Source organism: Corvus cornix, chromosome 3 (genome assembly GCF_000738735.6).
Source record: "Corvus cornix cornix isolate S_Up_H32 chromosome 3, ASM73873v5, whole genome shotgun sequence".
In the NCBI taxonomy this organism is placed as follows: Eukaryota; Metazoa; Chordata; class Aves; order Passeriformes; family Corvidae; genus Corvus; species Corvus cornix.
In genome coordinates, this window is record NC_047056.1 from 71,172,007 (window position 1) to 71,193,001 (window position 20,995).

General features: G+C 39.9%; 1 protein-coding gene across 1 annotated transcript in view; it reads left to right on the plus strand.

Annotated features, from left to right (window-relative positions):
• LOC104694168 (prolyl endopeptidase) overlaps positions 1 to 11,023 on the plus strand; it is a 92,244-nt gene extending 81,221 nt beyond the window's left edge. The window contains exons 12-15 of the mRNA XM_039569022.1: positions 801 to 895; positions 3,995 to 4,126; positions 8,439 to 8,595; positions 9,384 to 11,023. Coding sequence (XP_039424956.1) covers positions 801 to 895; positions 3,995 to 4,126; positions 8,439 to 8,595; positions 9,384 to 9,678 — 679 coding nt within the window. The 3' untranslated portion in view covers positions 9,679 to 11,023. The remainder of the gene's footprint in view (positions 1 to 800; positions 896 to 3,994; positions 4,127 to 8,438; positions 8,596 to 9,383) is intronic.
• Positions 11,024 to 20,995: the final 9,972 nt, after the last annotated feature.

The window sequence follows — 20,995 nt, forward strand, 5'->3', positions numbered from 1 at the left end:
ATTTGAAAAAAAAAAGATAGTAATATTTTTGATCATTTTGCAGTTTGGCATTTTAAAAAAATATGCTGTTTTGGCTTTCAGACTGGTTCAGGAGATAGTAGGGGAGGCAGAACCTGTAATTTTATGTTATACTATTTGTTTTGTATTTAGCAGTGCAAGAGGAAAATGAATAAGAATGGGATTGGCCAGCACTTTACTGCTGACCATGGCACAAAAGAGTGGTAGATACAGAATTTTTCTTTGCAAACACAGTATTACAAAGGTCCAGAAGAAATATATTAAGCAGAGGTTATGTTGAAAATAGCTGCTCATAAACAAAGATCAAGTGCTGATCTTAAGTTTTAATTCTTTGCTTTCTTCCTAAGTCTTGCTTTCCTCTCTGAAGAAGTGGAGATCCCATGAAAAAGGAACAGTTCAGAAAGCTATGGAGGCCCAGTGGTACTGCATAACTCTAATCTGCACACTAATGACCTTGAAGATAATTTTTTAAGATTGTGACATGTCCTGAGTGGCCATCTGTCAGGCCAAACCACTGGCCATTCTCCTTCGAAGAGCAGAACTGAGGGAGGAAGAGTGGACCAGCACTGGTTCCTTCCTCTCCCAAAGCTGCTGGGAGTTTCATTTCCATGGATAACCATTGTAAAAAGCCTGACTACTCAGGTCCGCCATCGAGAGGGACTTCATTCACAATTTCATCATTGATTTTGGGAGAGATCTTTCCCTCAAAGTATTTCTGCAGAAGTGGTAAGTGTCTAAAAATTGGAAAATAAAAGTAATCCTCTATCTGTTTCCTTTTTCAGTGTGTCAAGACTTATTTTTGTGCGACACCTGGGAGGTGTTCTAGCAGTGGCGAACATCAGGGGCGGTGGTGAATATGGGGAGACCTGGCACAAAGGTAAGTCAGTCAAAGCAGAGGAACAAAACTGCAGGCTTAGCAATGAAAATTGCAACATTTTCTTTTCACTCCCTCTTCCATGCTCACATCTCCTTTTGCATTTTACTTACTCTGAAAAAAAGTAGATTTTTTTCCTTACTTACATGTTGGAGCTGTACGTTGTCCAGTGTTAATCTGATGGTTTTCATTAGATTCTTTTAATTTTTGCCCCCTAATTAAAAACAGTTTTGTACAAAGACAATATTTTCCAAGAAAATAATTGTGGTTTTTTAAGCAAGATCAAGTTCCCTAGACTTAAACACTGTAAAAAGCAGCTATTTATCTTGAAATGATCTTAGAAAAAATGTCTGTCTGTATTGCAAAAGACCTGTCTTGCTTTCACATACCTCTTTTGTTATTGCAGGTGCGCAATTCTAAATCCCCAAGACAGCAACACTGACTATTTAGACTCTCTTGGTATCACGCACACTCAAAAAAAATCATTTGCAGAATTTTACAGAAGGTGTGAACTCTTGAGTTCAGAATATAATTCTTCCATATTGTTTTTGCATAATTTATGAATAGACTTTTTTTTTTTAATGTTTGATGACTGTGACTGGAAAAATTTCTTCACCAAAAGGGTTTTCAAGCACTGGAACAGGCTGCCCAGGGAAGTGGTTGAGTCACCATCCCTGGAGGTATTTAAAAGACACATAGGTGTGTCTTAGGGACATGGCAGTGCTGAGTTAATGGTTGAATTTGATGATCTTACAGGTCTTCTCCAACCTAAATGGTTCTGTGATTCTGTGATTGAAGTTCACATGAAAGCAACAGCTCCAGAAGTGCATTGACATCATCTCCTTCACACTCTTGGGGGATCCAACTTGTAGGCAACCATTTGACCTTTTAGGGTTTTTTAAGTAGACTTTTATGCCACAGAAAAACGAAGTCAAACACTGCAAAGCTCTGTCAATCTCTTTTCCCCTTTTCTTAACACTTTTGATGTATTTCTGTCCATGTTTTTCCCATCAAGTCTTTGTCTTAATCATTCAATTGTCTTTGTCCACTTGCCTTATTGTTGACAACTGTCCACATTCCTCTACGAGGGGAAAAAGCTTGAAAAGTCCTTCTTATCTCTGTAACATACCCATCACTATTTAATGGTGATGCTTTACTCATATTCCAAGAATCTGGTAGATAAGTTGTCAGCAAGCCAAATGTACCAAAGCAGTGGTGCTTGTGATGTAGCAATTTGCCATGGCAGTAATCCATAATATCTTTTTATCTGGCAAAATGGTATTTCCAGATCATTGCATCTTGATTTTACTGTTTCATCTGTGGTAACTATTTGTCTGGGTCATTTCCTCACAATTGAGTTAATTATGTAATAGTTTCATAAATAGAAACGGTATGTGCTTGCAGATACAGGATATTATTGCTAAAGATGAAGTATCCTTTTTTAATCTTAATTTGCTGGTTGATTTGTAATAGATTTTAATAAAATTTATCTTAATATGATAATGCTTCTTTGATCCACCTATTTCCTGCTTGATTTTGACCCAAAGTCTTTTATTGCAGTTTCAAATAAAATATGTATGTGTTCTTTGTTAGTTCCAGAAGCAATTACAGAAGTTTTTTTTGCTTAGGTTTAATTGTATAGATAAGATTCTGACCTTACACCAGCCTGGTACTTTGAGTAAAGAGTAAGATTTATTTCTCCTTTATTGCCCTATATTTGAAGACCTTTTTGTTGTCACAGTATGTCTCTCTTCAATGGTCTTGTTAATACGAGAATGATGTGTATTTGTTAAAAAAAAAAGACAAAAAAATTAAAATGTACTGGTTTCAGTTCTACAAGATCTTTATGATTAAATGTCAGACTTGCTAAACTTCTGCAACATAGAAATGAAGCAACCATTCTAAACTGGTTGTCTAGGATCACTTGATGGACAATGGAGATAAAGAGACGTTTCCAGACTGTAGATCATCTCACTTATTTTAGTGTAAAGTTAATTTTCCTGGAGGTTCCTGGACCATAAGGGGAACCTTAGGCAATCAGCTTGGAATAAACATCCAGCTTTCAAAGAAAGCAGAAAAAACTGGGCTTCCATTTCTGCATCCTTTAAGCCCCGCTTGCCTGTGTGGGCCACGGCCTTTGCTACAGGAACGCAAGGATTTTCTTCCTAGTTCCCATTTCTTCCTAGCATTTAATTGCCTGAGATTACCATGGTCTTTAGGTAGGATAACCTTTGAGAAGGAGCTAGTTTTAGTCCCTTGCCTAACAGGCAAGATTTGGACAACTGTGAGCTCTCTAAGTGGATACTCTTCTACTGAAATAATTGAAAGATTGTAGGGAAAACCATCCTTTTCCTTCCCTATCCCACCCTGCAAATTTTTTTGTTTTCAGACTTGGGAGTCTTATCAATTAAGACTTACATTTATCACGACCTGCATTTTCTGTCATTATTTATTCCTTCTTACAGCTGATGACATTTGGAATTTCATTCAACATGATGGCATTATCTTAAGCATTTACATATTGAAAGTTAATGAATAAAATTGCAAAGCAAGATGCAACTCTGAAGTCCCTTTTTGACCGTAGCTATATATCATCTGGTTTGAAAACAGATGAAAGAAAAAAAAGTAAATTACCAGCCACATATTATATACCCAGGAAATTAGAAGTGCCTATTTTATACGGCTTATTTTATAAGCTGAATCTTTATTGCCTTAAGAAACTGTCACTGAGTTTAATGATGTCGAAGTCCCATTAGCTCAAACCTCAAGTGGATTGTATGTGGTCATTTTGTTTATATTTTGCTGTGCAAAGCTTTTAGCTTTCCTTTCACTAGTAAGGAACATTACCTGGCACTCACTCCACAATATAGGTATGTATTATTCAGAGTTTCTGAAAGCATCAGAGTTATTGACACAACCGTCTTATAGCCTCTTTGTGTTGACAGAATCTTTCATTTTTGCTGTCTTTCCGAGCTGCATCAATTATTAAAATGTTCATGAAACTGGAATAGTTCCCAGGTATTTTTGCACACATGTTTTTCTGAAGAGATGGTATTAAAAGGATTTGATGGTATCAACTGATTTGTTTTGTTTCCATGCTAGGTGGTATCTTGGCCAACAAACAAAATTGCTTTGATGACTTTCAGTGTGCTGCTAAATACCTCATCAAGGAAGGCTACACATCCCCAAAGAAGCTGACTATTAATGGAGGCTCAAATGGGGGCCTTTTAGTTGGTAAGCACTGCTTGTCTATTTCCCAGGTTTGGTGCTGGGTTTTCTAAAGTAACCAGACAAAATTTGATGAGATCTGCCTGTCAAAAGTTGCCGGATTGTCAATGCGTTAATGTATACCAGGTGTTAAATAGGTACAGTCGTACTTCATTTGCTGTTTGCATAGGACTTTGGGATTCTGCAGTCTCTGGCAAAGGCTGACTGTTAAAAGCCACACAGTCATGTGTGGTAAGAGCTAGCCCTGTGGTAGAATCACACAGAAAGTAAGAATGGTTTAAAAAACATTTGGGGTTTTTTTTTTCTTTCTTAAGATTAACCATTACAAAATAACTACTGAACTATTAATTTGTCATGTAGCATTGGGAAACTGTGTGTGGTCTGTTACAAATGCATCTTGTTCACTCAAATTTCACTGCTGTGTTCTTAAATTCAAGGAAATTAATAGCCTCCTCTTAAGCAGAAGTCTTGTCACAGAAAGATCTCATGTTCTGTGCAGTCTAAGAGCTACAAAATTTATTTCTGGTAAGATCCCTATCTGAAAGTGTCTGAAAGTAGCAGAAGAAAAAGAAGGTGATTTTTTTGTGCAATTTTGAAAGGAAAAGGAGACACAAAGCAGTAATTTCAGGGTCAGCAACAGGAAAAGTGACAGTATGAAAGATTTGAGCTACTTGTGTGAGAAGGGGTTAGAAAATGCACCTCAAGTTCACAAACAACTGAATTATAGAAAACCAGCAATTTTACCAGGCCCACTCTGCTTGGTCTTCTTTTTGTATTTATCTGCTGCTGTATACTGACTCTATTGGTTTTATTCGATTTTTCAGTGAATTAGCATCCAGCATAAGAAACAGGATTTGGAATTGTACAGATCTTTGGTCTAAGCCATCTTGGCTAGACCTGCATTATTATTTTTAAAAAGCAGTTGTTTTAAAGATCAAGTAACAAGTACTTGTAAAGTTGTGTTTTGGTTTCTGCTTATATGCTTCTCAGTAACAAGTGTCAGGAGGTGTTTGTGCATTGAAAATAGAAATGGGTGAATATGGTTAAGGATTAAAGCATTTGCATTCCATTTGGGAATGTGGGCATTGCGCAAGTCAATTTTATGTGAGCCTAAATATGTGTTTGGAAAAGCAGTTAAACTTAGAACATATTACATAGTGCCTGAAAATACTGGTCTGTGCTTACGTGGACTTCAGTTTCAGTCAGGATGAGGTGCATCCTACCCAGCTTCAGTAATAAAACCCCCTGGTTTACTGGCTGAACTATTCAGTTGGGCTCCTCAGTAAGGGGAAGCAAGTGACATCTGCAGGGAATACATCATTCTGATAGGAGACAGGTGTTAGGAATCTAGACTTCCCTGGTCTAAAAAATCTTGTTAGAATCCTCCCCTTGCATTTACTGGTAGATTACTATCAAGCAGGATTTCCATGCTCTTGATGAACCAGATAGGGATTTTCCTTGACTGGGTAGAATTAGGTGAATTTAGGAAATTCATGTAAGGTCTTTTTCATTAAAGCAAGAATGAATTTTGCAATAGTTGTTGATGCAACATTAGAGATCATAACTCATCCTTTAGGTTTAATGACTCACTGCCAGATTTTGTCCGTTCTTATTTATTGAAGAAAAAGCTGACAAGGAAGAGTATTGACACTCTTCCAAAATACTGTTTCCTTTCAGTCAGACTAACAGGAGGTGACTCTGAGGACTGCAGAGCCCTGAGCTGTTGCCTCATTCAACCACAAAACAAGACTTCCTTGTCCTGCAGTGTGATCCCCAAGCTGAGCAGAGTGGCACAGCTGTGAGCTGAAAACCCTCCTGCAAACGCAGTGTTTGACCTCTCATGTTTGCTAGACAAAACCAGTTCCGACGTTTTGAAGGCGTATTTTCATACTGAATTTTAAAGCTCAAAGTTATGTATAGAGGGATAAAATTCACAAATAAATTGTTGTTCCACATTGTACTTCATTAATTAATATAATTAAGTATTATGGCTAATTAAAAAGGTGCAGTGTGCATGGATGATTGTCTCCATGGATGATCTCTTACTGAAGTAACTACTTAAGGAACTAGCAAGGACCAATTTCTTACAAAATCCTGAGCAACAGACAGTGCTCCAAGAGATACTCTGAAATAAAGACTATTACAATGAAATGTTATGGTAGTTGTTTTGGCTTTTTCTTCCTACCAGAATGCAATTTATGTTCATAAAAGAAAATAGCTTAAAAGGGGGGGATCTGATCAAAAGCTTCAGTTAAAACCTAAAGATCTTTTACATAGATCTCTTTAGGGGTCTATATATACTTTATCGAAACGACTCATAAATAAGGAAGAGTTAGCATAGTTACATATCAGAGATGACCAGGAGTAAAGTTTCATCTTTCAGAAAGTAAAAATCATGTTTAAATTAAGAAAATAGGGTAAAGTGTCAACTCTTCGCAGGGACTGACAGACCACAGGAGACTGATGAGCAAATTGCTTCCAATATTAAGATTAGCAATGACATTTTTCTGTGCACATCAGAGGCAGGAAGCTGGCCAGACGATCCGTGGGACTTGCAGGTTAGTGAGATGTAAAAGGAGCATTCAAGAAAAATAATGGCAAAGCAGAACAACTAAATGGTCTGTTTGTATTGATGTTCCCTCCTGTGGAGTGTGGGGAGTTCCCTGCACCAGTCTGTCTTCATGGGGAGTATTCTGGGGAGCTGACTCCAGTTGAAGCATCAGCAGAAGAGGTTCTGGAATGAATCAATCCAATGAAAAGCAGTATGTTGCCAGGACCAGATGGTGCACATGCAGGATCCTAAGTGAACTCTGATATGAAATTGCAGGCTACTAAGCCTGAATATCTGAGGAACAGAAGGGGGCAAGTGTAATGCCAAGTTTTAAATGGTTCATGGTGATACACAAACTGCAGATGAGTAAATCTGACTTCTCTAATGGGCAAGCTAGTTGAAACCAATAAATAATAGCTGACAGATAAGAATTCTGCAGGCTGAAGCTACAGCTTTCAAATGTATTAGAGCTATCTGAAGGAGTCGGGCTGCATATGGGGCTTGTAATGGTGATCTAGGGGAGGAGTTATTCTTGGATTTTCAAAAGCTTCCTCACATAAGGCTTTGAAAGAAAGTCCTTGCTGAGCTGGAAGCAAAGTCATGTCATAGCAGTATCATGGTTAGCAGGGTGCAAAGAGTGGCAATAATCAATCCATTTTCACAATGGACAAAAATGAGGAGATAAGAAGAATTTAGGAAAGATTATACCTACATCTTGATGCACAGGGAATAGTTCTGAATTAATTAAGGGATTCTGGGACCCATTGTAGTAGTTATGTGAAAATTTCGGTGCTCTTATTTCTTAAAATTCAAAAAAAGCAGGGGAACTTGTAAAATCAGCAGGCAAAAGGTTTAGATCAAGAAACAGGAATTGGAATTGAAGAACTTAGTGCCACAGGATATGATGAACACTGGATGAATAAACATTAAGAGAGGGAATAGTTGTATTTACAGGGGAAGTGTGTTTTGATGGCTGTTTAATAGGATGGCTGGAGATAACTCCAACTCAGAGAAAACTTAGAGTTCATCACATGATAATTAAAAGGAGAGATCTCCCAGTATTTGTTCAACACCTTTTCCCAGAGTTATCTGCCAGTTGCCACTCTTATAAATTGAACACTGAGCTTGATGGGCCTACTGCGGTTATTTTTAAAGTACATAAGCAAGTATTATTCTTAAAGAAATTGTCCCTCCCAGTTGTAGGAAGATAAAAACCGTAAAACAAGAAAATTTTAACAGCAGTAATTCCCTTTGTTAATTTGAGGTTATTCCACTGATTTTGTATCAGTCTGCCTTTATCAAAACTCTTTTCATATGCGTTTACATAGTAATTATGGAAGACAACTTTCATCAGTAAATGGAGGGCTTTTGATCCTGAATGCCCTTTTCTTTCTTGATACTAATATTAAAAGTTTAAACAGCGACTGGTTTAGGTACCTTCAGTTCCGCAGTTCAAAATGTCGCATGCTTTAAAAGTTCATTTCTCCTTCAGACCCAATTTGGTGGTTTGAAAGGCAGTTTTCATAGAGCAACATGTTTGATGTCTGAAGAGCACAGAAATGGCTCTTAAGTTCTTTTGAACACAACATCTTTCAGAGTTGTATTTTTTATTCATTTTTGTATTTGCTTACAGTTTTGCTTGAAAGTCTTATTTGACTTCATATTCACTGACAGCCTTCTCTCTTCTGCGACTTGGTAGTGAACGTTTTACTGCTGAGCTTAATTCTTTAAGATCTGAATGCTAATGGAATTGTTTTCCTGTTGAAGCTGCCTGTGCTAATCAGCGCCCTGACCTATTTGGTTGTGCTATTGCCCAAGTGGGAGTGATGGACATGCTCAAATTCCACAAGTACACCATCGGCCATGCTTGGACCACTGACTATGGTTGCTCCGACTGTAAAGAGCAGTTTGAATGGCTGTGCAAGTAAGTGCCTTTAAATACTTTCTGTGGTTGTTAAAACATGTAGTCTGCTCAACAGTTTCCGGTTGTCATGATCAATACCTATTCTGATGATTACTTCATCCTTTCCCACACTGAATTTGGGGAGTTCAGCATTTCCTTCCAAAAGTCAGTTTTGAATAAAAGACTGTCTTCAAAGCCCAGTTGAATCAAGTGGTCATATTTTCAAAGACCTTTTTCTCCTAGCAGCTTTTAACAGTCGTGAAGTTTTCTTTCTGAATAATGACTCTTTTGGGCTATTAGAACAGAGTATTCTCAAGTGAACCCCTACAAAAATTGTATTTTTTACCATGAGGAAGGGACAGTCACCATTGTGAATTGTATTATACAATGTGGGTGGGATTTATTTGTAGGAATTGAGTGGCACTAGACCATATTAGGATCTTAATTAATTTCTTAGCTTCTGTTGAGAGTCTCAATTTCCCTGTTTCCAGCAGGGTAGATCCTGCTATGGACTTGACAGGTTTTGCTGCAGTTACCCTGCTGGCTACTCGTGATATTTTGGACATTTCTGTGAGATGTACACATATGTCTCTCTGAAACTAAAGAAATGCACTTGCTTCACGTTTAAGAGCCAGAGATCTGTGGCCACTACTGCGTGTCAGTTGCCATTAGTGCAATTCTGATTAAAGTAACTGAGAACTGTTTTTTCTGAGTGCTAACAAATGCGACTGTGACGATTGCAATAGGAAAGGACCTTCTTGTTGGGTCTTGAAGAAAAAGATACAGAAACATTTGTGTGTTTTTCTCAGGTACTCTCCACTTCACAATGTCAAACTACCAGAAGAAGATGGTGTCCAGTACCCCTCCACACTGCTTCTCACAGCGGACCATGATGACCGTGTGGTCCCTCTGCATTCACTGAAGTTTATCGCTACCCTGCAGTACACTGTGGGCCGAAGCAGCAAACAAACCAATCCGCTTCTCATCCATGTTGACACTAAGGCTGGGCATGGAGCAGGAAAGCCAACTGCTAAAGTTATAGAAGAAGTGTCGGATATGTTTGCTTTTATAGCACGATGTCTAAATCTTGAGTGGATTGAATAGGCAAAATGCTTATTACTGTCTCCTTTAGAAAACAAGGGCTTTAACATTTAAGAACAGCCACACTACTACTTGGTGTAGTACTTACATTTAAGAACTACAGTTTAATATTTTATTGATCCAACCTGCTATGGAGTTTTGATCTTCTGTGCTTCCCTCTTTTTGGCATTTCTTTGGGTTTTTTTTCTACTGCATTCCAAATTCCATTTTGAAAAGCATGTTCAAAAAAATAGCTGAGCTACTCTCAGTACTGTTGTGAAAATTTAGATTTCAAAATTAGTGCTAGTTGAGGTTATTTCCTGTAAACAATTTTAATGTATTTCATCTATAAACATGTCCAGATCATTTGTAATTAAATGTAAGTACTGTTCACATAGAAGAACTCTGAGCATATTTTATTTACACAGTAATTTAAGAATGTAAATTGAAGGTGTTCAGTGATAACCATGAAAAACTGAAGAGACACTAATACAGTTACATCAAATATTATTAAAAAGCTTATATTACATTCTGTTCATAATCGTGTTACAATCTGTAATAATGATGTTGCTAAATTGTTCTTTCTTTCCAAAGAGTCTTCAAAATGTCACCAGTTTTCTGCCATTTATTTCTGCACAGAAAACTGGAGGCTGAAAAACTTGAAGAAGTCTTAGATTCTCACTGTAATCTCAGTCAAGCTATACAGATACTCTCCAACAACCTGTGTGAAGTTATTTCTTTAACTGTTTCTGAAGAGTAGACCAGGCACTGATTTAAATAAATGAACAAAAAATAAGCTAACAAAAAAAAACAAAACAAAAAAATCCACCCCAACCGAAAGCCACAGCTTTGTCCAGATTGTTCAGGTTCAATTTTTTTCTGATGCTTCTGACAGGATGTTCTCTAACAAGGGAAAATCTGAACATGCACATACAACCTAGTTTTGGCTGCAAAACAAGAGCTTGTAGTCAGACTCCCTAATGATTTGACACAGGCACATTATTTGAACTGCCATTTTTCCCATCTAAGCTGAAGAGCTATAAAGTAGATGTGAGTATTTGCCTACTGTCTAATCTCTCATGCGCTGCAGCAATTAAAGTTCGATTTTGCAGAGAAAAAAGTATTCTATCAACTATTATTAGTCTTGTTGCCCCTCCAGAAAACATCACTGTTTCTCAGTTTTGGATGAACTGATCTTATCTTACAGAATCGTGCTTGTCATTACATTCATACTTAGACCCTAAGGACTGTATTTTAACTCTGGGCTCAGTAGTTTTATCTCTAAGCAAATAGTGTCTCGGTGCAGGAAGAGGAGGGAGTGGTATTTAAAAGAGAGGGCAAAAATAAAAATAAATTTGTACCAGAGTCACTCTGTGTTTCCCTTATGATCTGGACTTCTTTTGATTCCCTCTGGAGTCCAGGAATGATCATTCTCTCCAGGCCTTTATTATGTATGGCTAATTTGATTTTAGGAGAAAATAAAAAATTATTTCTGCTTTCATATGAAATACCACACCTAAAACTCATATGTGATTGGGGGTTTATTTGGGATCCACAGGCATTACAGTTGTTTATGAGACACTCTGTAGACTTGCATTCTGATCACAGCATTGAATAAACAACCAGAATAGGGAGTTGAGGGAGGATTGGTTTTTTCCTTCCAGGCTGTGAAAACAGGGTGCAGGTTTAGCACCCCCCTTTTCCCAGAGGTATATGAACTGCTTTCTTTGATCATTGGAAATTTTCAACAGCTTCCCCACGTGGCAGAAACAAAGCACATAAAGCTCTGCCATCTCCACTTGTAATATTCATAGTTGTGGCATGTGGCCTTCTATTGAATTTATAGTTACTGTCAAGATATCAGAGCTTCACCTCTGATGCAGAGCTTTGCAGGATAGGGTGTGTGGAAACACAGTCCTCAGACATTCGAGAAATAGAGCTGAACTGTGTCAGTGCATTGAATTGCAAATGCTTGGGTACAGCCACCTCAGTCACCTCTAGGTCTGTTCCTAAAGATGATTTTCCTTATTCTCCAGTTGCTCAAGCGCAAAACTTCTGGAACAGGTTAAAAGTAACTCCTTTTCCTTCTGAAGCCTTCTGTTGAAGCTGAGTTCCCTGAATGACTCAGTGTCGTGACAGATGACCCATAATCTGGGGAGTTCAGAAACAAACATTTCTCTTTGAGCACCAATCAGTAGTGCTGAAGATGGAGCTGCTTGCTGGAGACACTACTCACAAAGTAAGTGTTCCAGAGTATCACTTGTAGAATGCTAGTGTCAGTACTGGGAAGGCATTTTGTTTCTGTAGCGGGGTCATCACGTCAACATTTATTTGATCTTAATCAGCTGTGCCAAGTTCAGGATTCAGGTGCCAAAAAAATGATGTTGCAAAGCTGTCCTGTTATCTGAGTTGCTGCTTTTGAGGCAGACAGGGTCATATCCAACTGGAATCTGTAATTAAGTCTGAGCAAGTAATGCTCTTGTAATATAGTGGGATTTAAACCTTCGGGGTTTTGATTAAATAGACCTGGAGCCAAACCATTCCTGCTGTATAAAACATAATGAAATTTCTGTTAGTCTAGTTTCAAGGTTAAGTTCTTTTCTCTATAGCGGAAATGTTATTTTATGAAAATACTCTTGTGTTTTGTGGCTTCTGTTTCCAGTATGTGAAGCAAAATTCACAAGCTGGGCAAGGTAACCTCACAACTATCTGCTTTTTCAAAACGACGTTAGAAAAATAGATACTAATGTTTTGTGCCAAAATCCAGCTCCCCAAAAAAGTCCTGTAAGAGGCTTATGCTACATGAAGAAAAACCTGGTTTTATGTGGAAATAAATGAACTTTTTACATATTTCTCCTTCTAATACTCTTCACAACTGATATCAAGGTATCTTAGTTGTCTTTCCTCCCGTGAGTGTACCTTTGCATTAGAGTTGATTTATGTGAAAAAGGTCAGAAGTATTTTTAAGAGCTGAGAGTCTTCATATTCTTTACAGAGAGAGATATTTGAATTCCTTTGCATTAGAGTTAATTTACGTCTTGGTATCTGCAACGAAAAAAAATCTGTATGTATGTATGTACTGATTTCAGCTGGGAGCTGCGCTCCATAGTCCAAGGGTGAAAGAGGGCAGCTGGCCTGTGGGTATGTAAGAATAAACAGCACTCGAGACAGAGTTTGGAGATACCTGTCCCTGGCACCTAGGGCTTCTTGACCGGTATTTTCTTGACTTGGTTCTACTTTGCCATCTGTCTGTAGGAAGGCAGAAACATGAGCAGCAGTACTCTTGGATTTAATGCATCAAGCAGCAGCTTTCAAAGATCAGTGTTGCCAGCTCATTTATTTATTTTTAGCCCGAGGTTGCCCCTCAGGATTGCCTAAAGATCTGCTTATAGACTTCCTGACAGTCTCTCCTGGGAAAGGGGTTTTCCAAGCTGAGTAGGATTTAGGGGGAAGGCCATGGGAGGGACTTGAAAGCCAGGCTAATAAACAGCCACACATTTTTCTGCCAAGCTCTTCTACTTTGAAAATCTGTAGTAGACCACTTTTGTGCAATTATGTCTTTGTCCAGACCTCTCAGAATTTAGATAGGTCATGCTGGTTTGAACAGCCAGGTTTGGCAACTTTGTTCATTTCTCCTTGTGTTAATTCTGCCTTCATATATGGCTTGCCAGGGGAAAAAAATAGCATTCCTTGGGCTTTTTTTAGCTTGCTCTTACAGAAGAGTGAGGTGGGGTAGCCTTCCGATGCTCATGTCCCTGAAGATAACTATAGTGTGTCCTCAAGATAACATTCATGAATAGAAAATTCTGAATAAGCTCATGTCTTCAGTTTATTCATGGCAGGGCAATCCTAGTGACGGAGTTCCTCAGTGGAAGCTGGACTAGCTACTGGAGCAGAAATTAACTGAGATTCTGGACTAGGAGGACTGTGATCTGGCTGTTTTTCCTAATTTTCCATAAGAATAACTGAAAATTCAACATTCAAAACCAAAGCTAAGCAATAACCTATTAGTGAGACTCTCTTTTCTGTAGACATCCCTCTGCCTTGTTACCAGGAGTAACAGAGGCAAGGAGCAAACTTGGTGCTCATGCCCTTGCCCATCGCAGTAGAAGTTTAATGCTGAAAGTCTGAGTAACAAGAGTCAGTGTGTGGTGACTTCACTAGACGTTTCCAGTTCCCACAGCAGATGCAGCATGACAGCTGGAGTCAGTGTATGGATGACGGCCCTGCAAATGTGACATTACCAGCTGGCCACGTGCTGCTCAGAAAACTGTAAATTGTGCTTGTGCACTGCTTTCAATGCCTCTCGGGCCTTCTGTGTGCAAAAAAGAAGGAGATACCATTCTTGAAGCCCCTAAGGTGGGGGGAAAAACATGGTGGTTTAGGCAAGATGTGTACTAGGTAGGTATTTGGTAATGCTGACTAAGCATTAAATTTGGTACTTCTCTATAACCTGTACAGGGCATCACTAGGCCCAAACTATTGTCTATAATTTTTATCTTAGTCTCACTCTTAAAGTATTGGGGAAATAAATCAGAAGAAAAGCAGAAGTTCAGCAGTAGCACCTGAACTAATAGGAGGTGGTAATTTCATTTAGTTCTTAGCACCATGGCTTTCATGCTGCTTCTCTTTCCCTGTGAAGAGCTGTACTTAACCTCTGACATCTCCTCAGTAGAAGAACAGATGAACATGAAGATATATTGCATTTCAGTGATGCCATCAAATATATTCTGCTGTGGGACATTGAAAGTGTCAGAAGACAAGAGCAGCAGAAAAAAAAATGTTTGCCACCTAGCAGTTACTGGACAGCCATGAACATACTAAATAACAGAGGAGCGTATTCATTAGTTAGTTTTACACCAGTTAATGCAATTTTTTAGAAGTTTGGAGAGTGCTTAGCTGGTGAAAAACTCTTACCCATGCTGATTTGTTCTTTTAGGCCATTTCTGGTGTGCAACAACAGCATGTCATCATGACAGCAAGTGACAAAATGCTGTAAAATGGACTGTTGTTTCCTTCCTGAGGAAGAAACTGAATAAAGGGCTTGGGCATTTCACTATTCAGAATCCTTTGGAACAGTAACAGAAGCAGATAAACAATACTTATTGTCTTCTGATTGTTTCACATGAAACAGTGTCATTTCTCAGCAAAATATGTTGTTTTCTGGTAGTACTGCTATTTCAGAGAAAGCTCTGGTGTAGTAGAACAAGCTTTGTAATGTAGGTAGGTGCAGGTATCTCTTTCAGTAGCTGGGCCAAGCTGTTAAATACTTCCTACTTCATGTATTTGGTGTAAATTATTAGCATTCTACTGCTGAAACTGCTTTTTGGTTTAGCTTAAAGCTTCTCAGCATTAAAACCATGTTTTCATCATAAATGGCATAAAGCTCTAGACGTTTAAGACCATTGATAGGAGACCCAAGCTTCAGCTCCTGAAGGATTTACCTTTCATTTTGTGTTTCACTGGGTGCACACAGGTAGAATCATAGAATGGTTTTGATTGGAAGGGACCTTAAAGATCATCTAGTTCCCGCTACCCTGCTCTGGGCAGGGACACCTTCTACTAGACCAGGGTGCTCAGGACATGGTCTTGAACAACATGGTCTTGAACACTTAAGGAATGGGGCATCCACAACTTTTCTGGACGACCTGTTCCAGTGCCTCACCATCCTCATAGTGAAGAGTTTATTCCTTATGTCTTAATCTAAACCTGCCCTCTTTTGGTTTGAAGCCATTCCCCCTTGTCCTGTCACTACACGCCCTTGTAAATAGTCTCTCTCCATCTCTCTTGTAGACTTCCTACCTGTAGGGTACTGAAAGGCCACAATTAGGTCAGCCCAAGGCCACCTTTTTTCCAGACTGAACTAGAAGAACTTCCCATTACAGTAAAAAAGTGAAATAACCATAGATGATCACTGCCTATAAATTGAAGAGCTTGAGAAACCTCTATGGTTGACTGTATGTAAATAAGCCTCCAGCTGTATTTTGAAATTAAAGGGATTACTTTTCCTAATTAGGGATGCTCAGCCCTCCTTGAGCTTCAAGGAAGTACAGATCCAAATCTGAACTTCATAAGAGCACACATCACTCAAAGTGCCTAAAAGCAAAAGCAGTTCTTGAAATTCCTTGTCTTTGCAATGTGGTTATCCTTTAGCAAAGCTTCAGCTGCCAAGGACAAACTGGAAAACATCCTCCTCTCACAGATGACAGTCACTCACACAACAACCCAGTCATTAAATAGTTTGCTGCCATGGGCCTGCTGCCCATTCTTCCTGCCTGGCGGAGCCTTCCAGGGCCACTGTGATTGCCAGAGGAAGTCAAATGAGGGGGAGGGGTATCAAAGTTACAAAATTGCTTCCAGCTAATTATTACTATATCCCACAGCCCTAGGGAGGTGAGGAGAGAAGATCCAGCAGGCAGGAATTGTGCAGCAAGATTGATTGATTTAATTATTTTACAAACTCTTTTATAGACTTTTTTCTTTACAGTCTAATTGGACAAAGGATCAGGCACCCCCTGGGGTGATTGGCTAAAATCCTAAAACATCCATTGTCAAAATATTTTCTACTATACCATAAACATAGTTCTACAAGGTCGAAGGTGTTCATAGTTTACAGAACTCTGCAAATATCTTGGTGAGAGAGAAAAGTATCTCACGGGCTTAGAAAGAAGCAAGAAAAATTCTGTCTAGCAGCAATATTGTATCCACAGCTAATGAGTTAGACAGTTATTGAAAACATTTCATTGGAGATTTTGGACTGCTTTCATTATTTTTGATACTTGTTCCCTGTTAGGATCTGATTAGTGGGAGATGCCTCTCCTGAATTAAGGTACAAGAAAGAAGTCTGGTATTAATCATATTTGCCTGGCTGCCATGGTAAAATTCAGAGGTTCTCACCTCAAGCTGTGCCAGTGGAGGTTCGAACTGGACATCAGGAAGAATTTCTTCACAGAAAGGGTTGTTAAGCATTGGAACGGACTGCCCAGGGAAGTGTTGGAGTCACCATCCCTGGAGGTGTTCAAGAAACAGCTGGACTCAATGTTATGGTGTAGTTGACAAGGTGGTGATCGGTCAAAGGTTAGAAGTCTTTTCCAACATAAGTACTTCTGGGTGCTTGATTGTGTGACATGGGTCTTGGCTGTGGAGAAAAATGGGCTTACACTTGGGGAAACTCAGGGAAATAAATTTGGAATTTGAGGTCTCTAGGACCACCTGCCCTGCATCAGCAGAGGCGTGAATGCTGCCAAATTACAGAGGCTACCTTTCTCTTCCTTTAAACATCTGCACTCAAAGCTATTTTTGTTTTCAAGTTTATTAGCCTGCTCATCTCATTTGTGGGTTTTCTCCACTGTTCGGGATGACAGCAGACATCTAGGGAAGCTAATTACTCTTCTGTCAAGCCCTAGAAGGCTGTGCAAGCCTTTTGGGAGAAGATGTTATCTTTATCTCCAGCACATATTTCAATGAAAATACCAGTTTAACTTAGAAGCCAGCTTCCCAGGGGTCTTCCTCCTTGCAACAGAAGCGTGGAGCTGATCTCCGTGGCTTTTCCAGGATCCACATAGACCTATAGATAAGGGAGATACCAGGAGCATGGAGACCCCTTGCAACAGCAGCCAAGGCAAGGAGAGCTGGGGGTCCCCAATCTCTCCAGGGCTTGCCAAAATTCTACCACTGGCTCATTTTTTTCAGCTGTCTGCTGTCCTGTAAAGCATGAGGCTGGCAGGAAACTAAGCCTGGCTTGTCATTCAGTGCAGAGGAGAAGTCCTGCTCTGGTCAGGCCTTTGGCACAGCAGAGACCTCCAGCTACCAAGGGAGATTTCTGGCCTTCATGTATTTTTGGAGGGAAGCAGTGAATTGACAGGGGTTTCTGAATGACAGCTTCAGCCTTACAAACCTAAAGCCTTTCTGACTTAGATCCCCCTATTGACTCTGAGCCCATATCTTAGAGCAGCAGCTTCATCCTTCTCATTCTCCCATCCCAATCTCTACAATGTATTACATGTTACAGGAATACCTAATTTTCCTTACCTTTTAGCTCCAAAAGGTGTTCTCATCTTTCCTAGTCACATTACACCTGATCATTTTTCATTCTTTGACTGTCTTGCTTTTTAACTTTGTTTACTCTTGGAATTACCTGGAGCTTCAGCATATGGGAATGACTACAAAGCTGATGGCAAAACAAGCAAACTGCAGGCTAACACACACACACACACACATGCAGAGAGAGACCTTTCCTTGGGGTTTTGCTTCATTTTCTCTCTGCTTTCTTGCAGATCACTTACTAGAAATTCAGAAATCCCTTGAGCCAGTTTCTGAAGACTAGCTGTTCTCCTTGGGTGACATATGGTTCCCACATACGTGGCCCTCCTAAGGACTGTTTCACTCAAATCTTAGTTCTGGGATGCAAGAGGGACTGTGACAGCATGCTTATTATCCATAGATGACTAGATCTCACGCGTCAGGAATGTTCAGTACTAGCATTACAATTCCCATTTTGCCCTCTGGTTGTAGTCCCTGCTTTCACTGTGCTTTCACCATCTGTTGCAAACTCCAGCTGTTGGCTTTTAAAGAAACACTTCCGGAACGTTCATGGCTCTGAAAAACCTTCTCTCCAGTTGCTTCTGTGAGAATTGGATGTCCTCAGTTAACAAACAAGTAATGCCCAAGACATACTGCTGCTCTGAACTTCCTCCTGGTCTGTTTAATTAGCTCCTCTAGCTGGAACTAGCTGTGGTTTAGCTTCTGTTGTTTCTTCCTTTCCCTCATTATTTCACCAGGGCAAGCTGTCCCCACAGACTGCTGACACCTCTTGTGCATCTCTTCCGTCTCATTCCTTGAAATTGGTAATGAAAAGACATTGCCTGGCTGTGCTTTCCACGCTGGAAGATGGGCAGCTCGCAGAGCTTTCAGCCCTGATGGTGATTCTGCCTCTACAGCAGCCACTTGTCCCTGTAATTGTCTCAGAGACACAGGCCCCCCAAGGCAATGTGGGCTTCTCCTCCTGCACACTCCATGCTGTTTTCATTACAGCATCTCCTGCAGATACACAAATACCATGTCTGGCACTGCACTTCCCTATTCTCATTTCAGGAAAACACAGCCAGCAAGGTCTAAATCAAACTAAATCCAACAGAACGGAGGAGTTTGGGGATTCCTCAAAGTGAAACACCATCCTCCCAACACAAGGTTTTCAGTACTGGAAGCTGAAAAATCACTGGCATCAGAAGGCAGTCCTCATCCAAAGCACAACAATCCGTGTGAATCTTCCCGTTTTGGCAATGGACTTTCAGATCAGACCCAAAAACAGCAGGGAGATTTTCACACTAGTGTAACTGTGAAGTTGCAGCATAGATGGTACAAAAGAGCCCTCAAATACCTGTCGAGATATTTCAGTGTACCTCACTAGGGTAGTTCTGTCACTGCTAATTTTGTGCCTATATTTAACTGAGTCCTTGAACAATTTGGGAACTGCAGGTCATTAATTATCACAGCCACCCTCAGTGATGGGGCAGATGAGAACACAGGGAATGGCCAGCAAAGGGAAGAGGCCAGGGAGCTGTGCCCTATCCCCAGGAAGCTACCCACCTGCCTCCATGCCAGCAGCTCACCCCAGGGAGCACTGCAGGCTTTCCTAACATCTCCCTCTCAGCCCTGCCCCCGGGGGAGGCTTGGCATCAGAGAAGTGGCAGCCTGAGACCCTCCTGCACCTGCCCACTTCAAGTCCTGGGAAGTCTGAACCTTACCACAAAAGTGTGGACAATCCCCTCTGAGCTGGAGCAAATCACTTTTTTGTACAATTTACTGTTGTAAATTGTAAATAGAAGGAAAAAAAAAAAACAAACATGATGGTTCTCAAGTCTCCATGACACATCCTGAAGATTGTTCACGCTAGAGAGATGGTGGGAGAAAAGTGACGAAGTGGTTGTAAAAAGAAAACATTTTCCTTCATTCTTAAACACTTTCCAGCTCTGTCAGTCTGAAGCCATTTAAGATATAAAAAGGAATAAAGTTATAAAGACTAAGATCACATGTTCTCTGAATGTGACACCCGACCACTGCTGGGATTTTTCAACCAAGGGAATGCACTTCTGTGTTCATTCCTTGTGTGTCTTCATCGCCTGTGATGATCTGAGGTGACTTGGCTGGCCTGAGGGAAGGTTGAGCAGCACAGTGTTTTGTAAGAGAGAAATGGGTGAAATGCTCAGAGATGGTTTTATGCAAAGGACCACGTATGTACCTGTGCATTACTGCTCCCTTACTACTTCCATTCATGCAAGGGTTATCAAGGAGTTTCCCGAGCTCTTTGCTTTCTGATCAAAACAAACCTAAGCTGCTGGTGCCAGCTCGTTACTAGAAATGCCTTTAAATACCTACACATCCTTTGCTCTACTCACACAATTATAAGCTGGCTCAACAACTGATAATTAACCTGATTTCCTTTCTTTTTTTTTTTTTCTCTCTTCTAACTTAACTGACTGCCCTGTAGATGCTGACATTGATGCCAATGGTCTCTGCCTTTCCACTTCCATTTTCCACCTCTGCTATTGGTGCAAAATGTGGTTTTCAGTTTTCTGGTCAAATTTATATATAATGGGTTCAATGTCTGGTGCTTGGTTTTTTTTTCCTCACTGAAACACATGTCCTAAAATTCATATTTAATTGCAGAAAATTTGTCATTTGTCCAGGAACAACAAAAAAAAAAGTACATCCATCACAAAATGGAGGCAATTTGAAAATAAAATTACTTGATTTTGCCAATATTTTGTGAGACTCTTTTCCAAGAATTCACTGTGTCATGAACTCATCACTGTGTGGTCCTAAAATATGGAGTCCTGTTTGAGCATACTGTTGTTCACTGTCCTTCATGCTCCTACATAATCGTAAGACTCCCATGCTTCTTCTAAGCCTGTGAGAGATTTTTGGTGTGGTTCCACCTTTACCTTTATAAGGTTTCTTCAAAGAACAGCAGGTCTGCTGCTGCTCCTCTGTTTTTTTCTGCCAGATTGCTGCTAAAAACTTGTAAGCTCTCAACAGGAGCTAGAGCACAATAGCATTAATCAGTGCCTCCTGCCAAATTCTTGCCAGTTCAAAACAGCACTTGGGGGATTATTTCTCAGCCTCCGTTCATAATCAGTGACCTCTTGCTTATTATTTTAACTGCAGTGGCAGTTCTGCTGGATTGAGAGACTTCCCCATGTGTCCTCCATTGGATTTGTAGCAGTAACATTTTAGTATTCCTAAATTCATATTTGGCTGTGAGATTTTGCCCTGTTGTCAGTGTCGTCTTCAAAAGCTTCTGCCCAGTGGATGGGCTTTTTTCTTTACCTCTTTCTGCGTG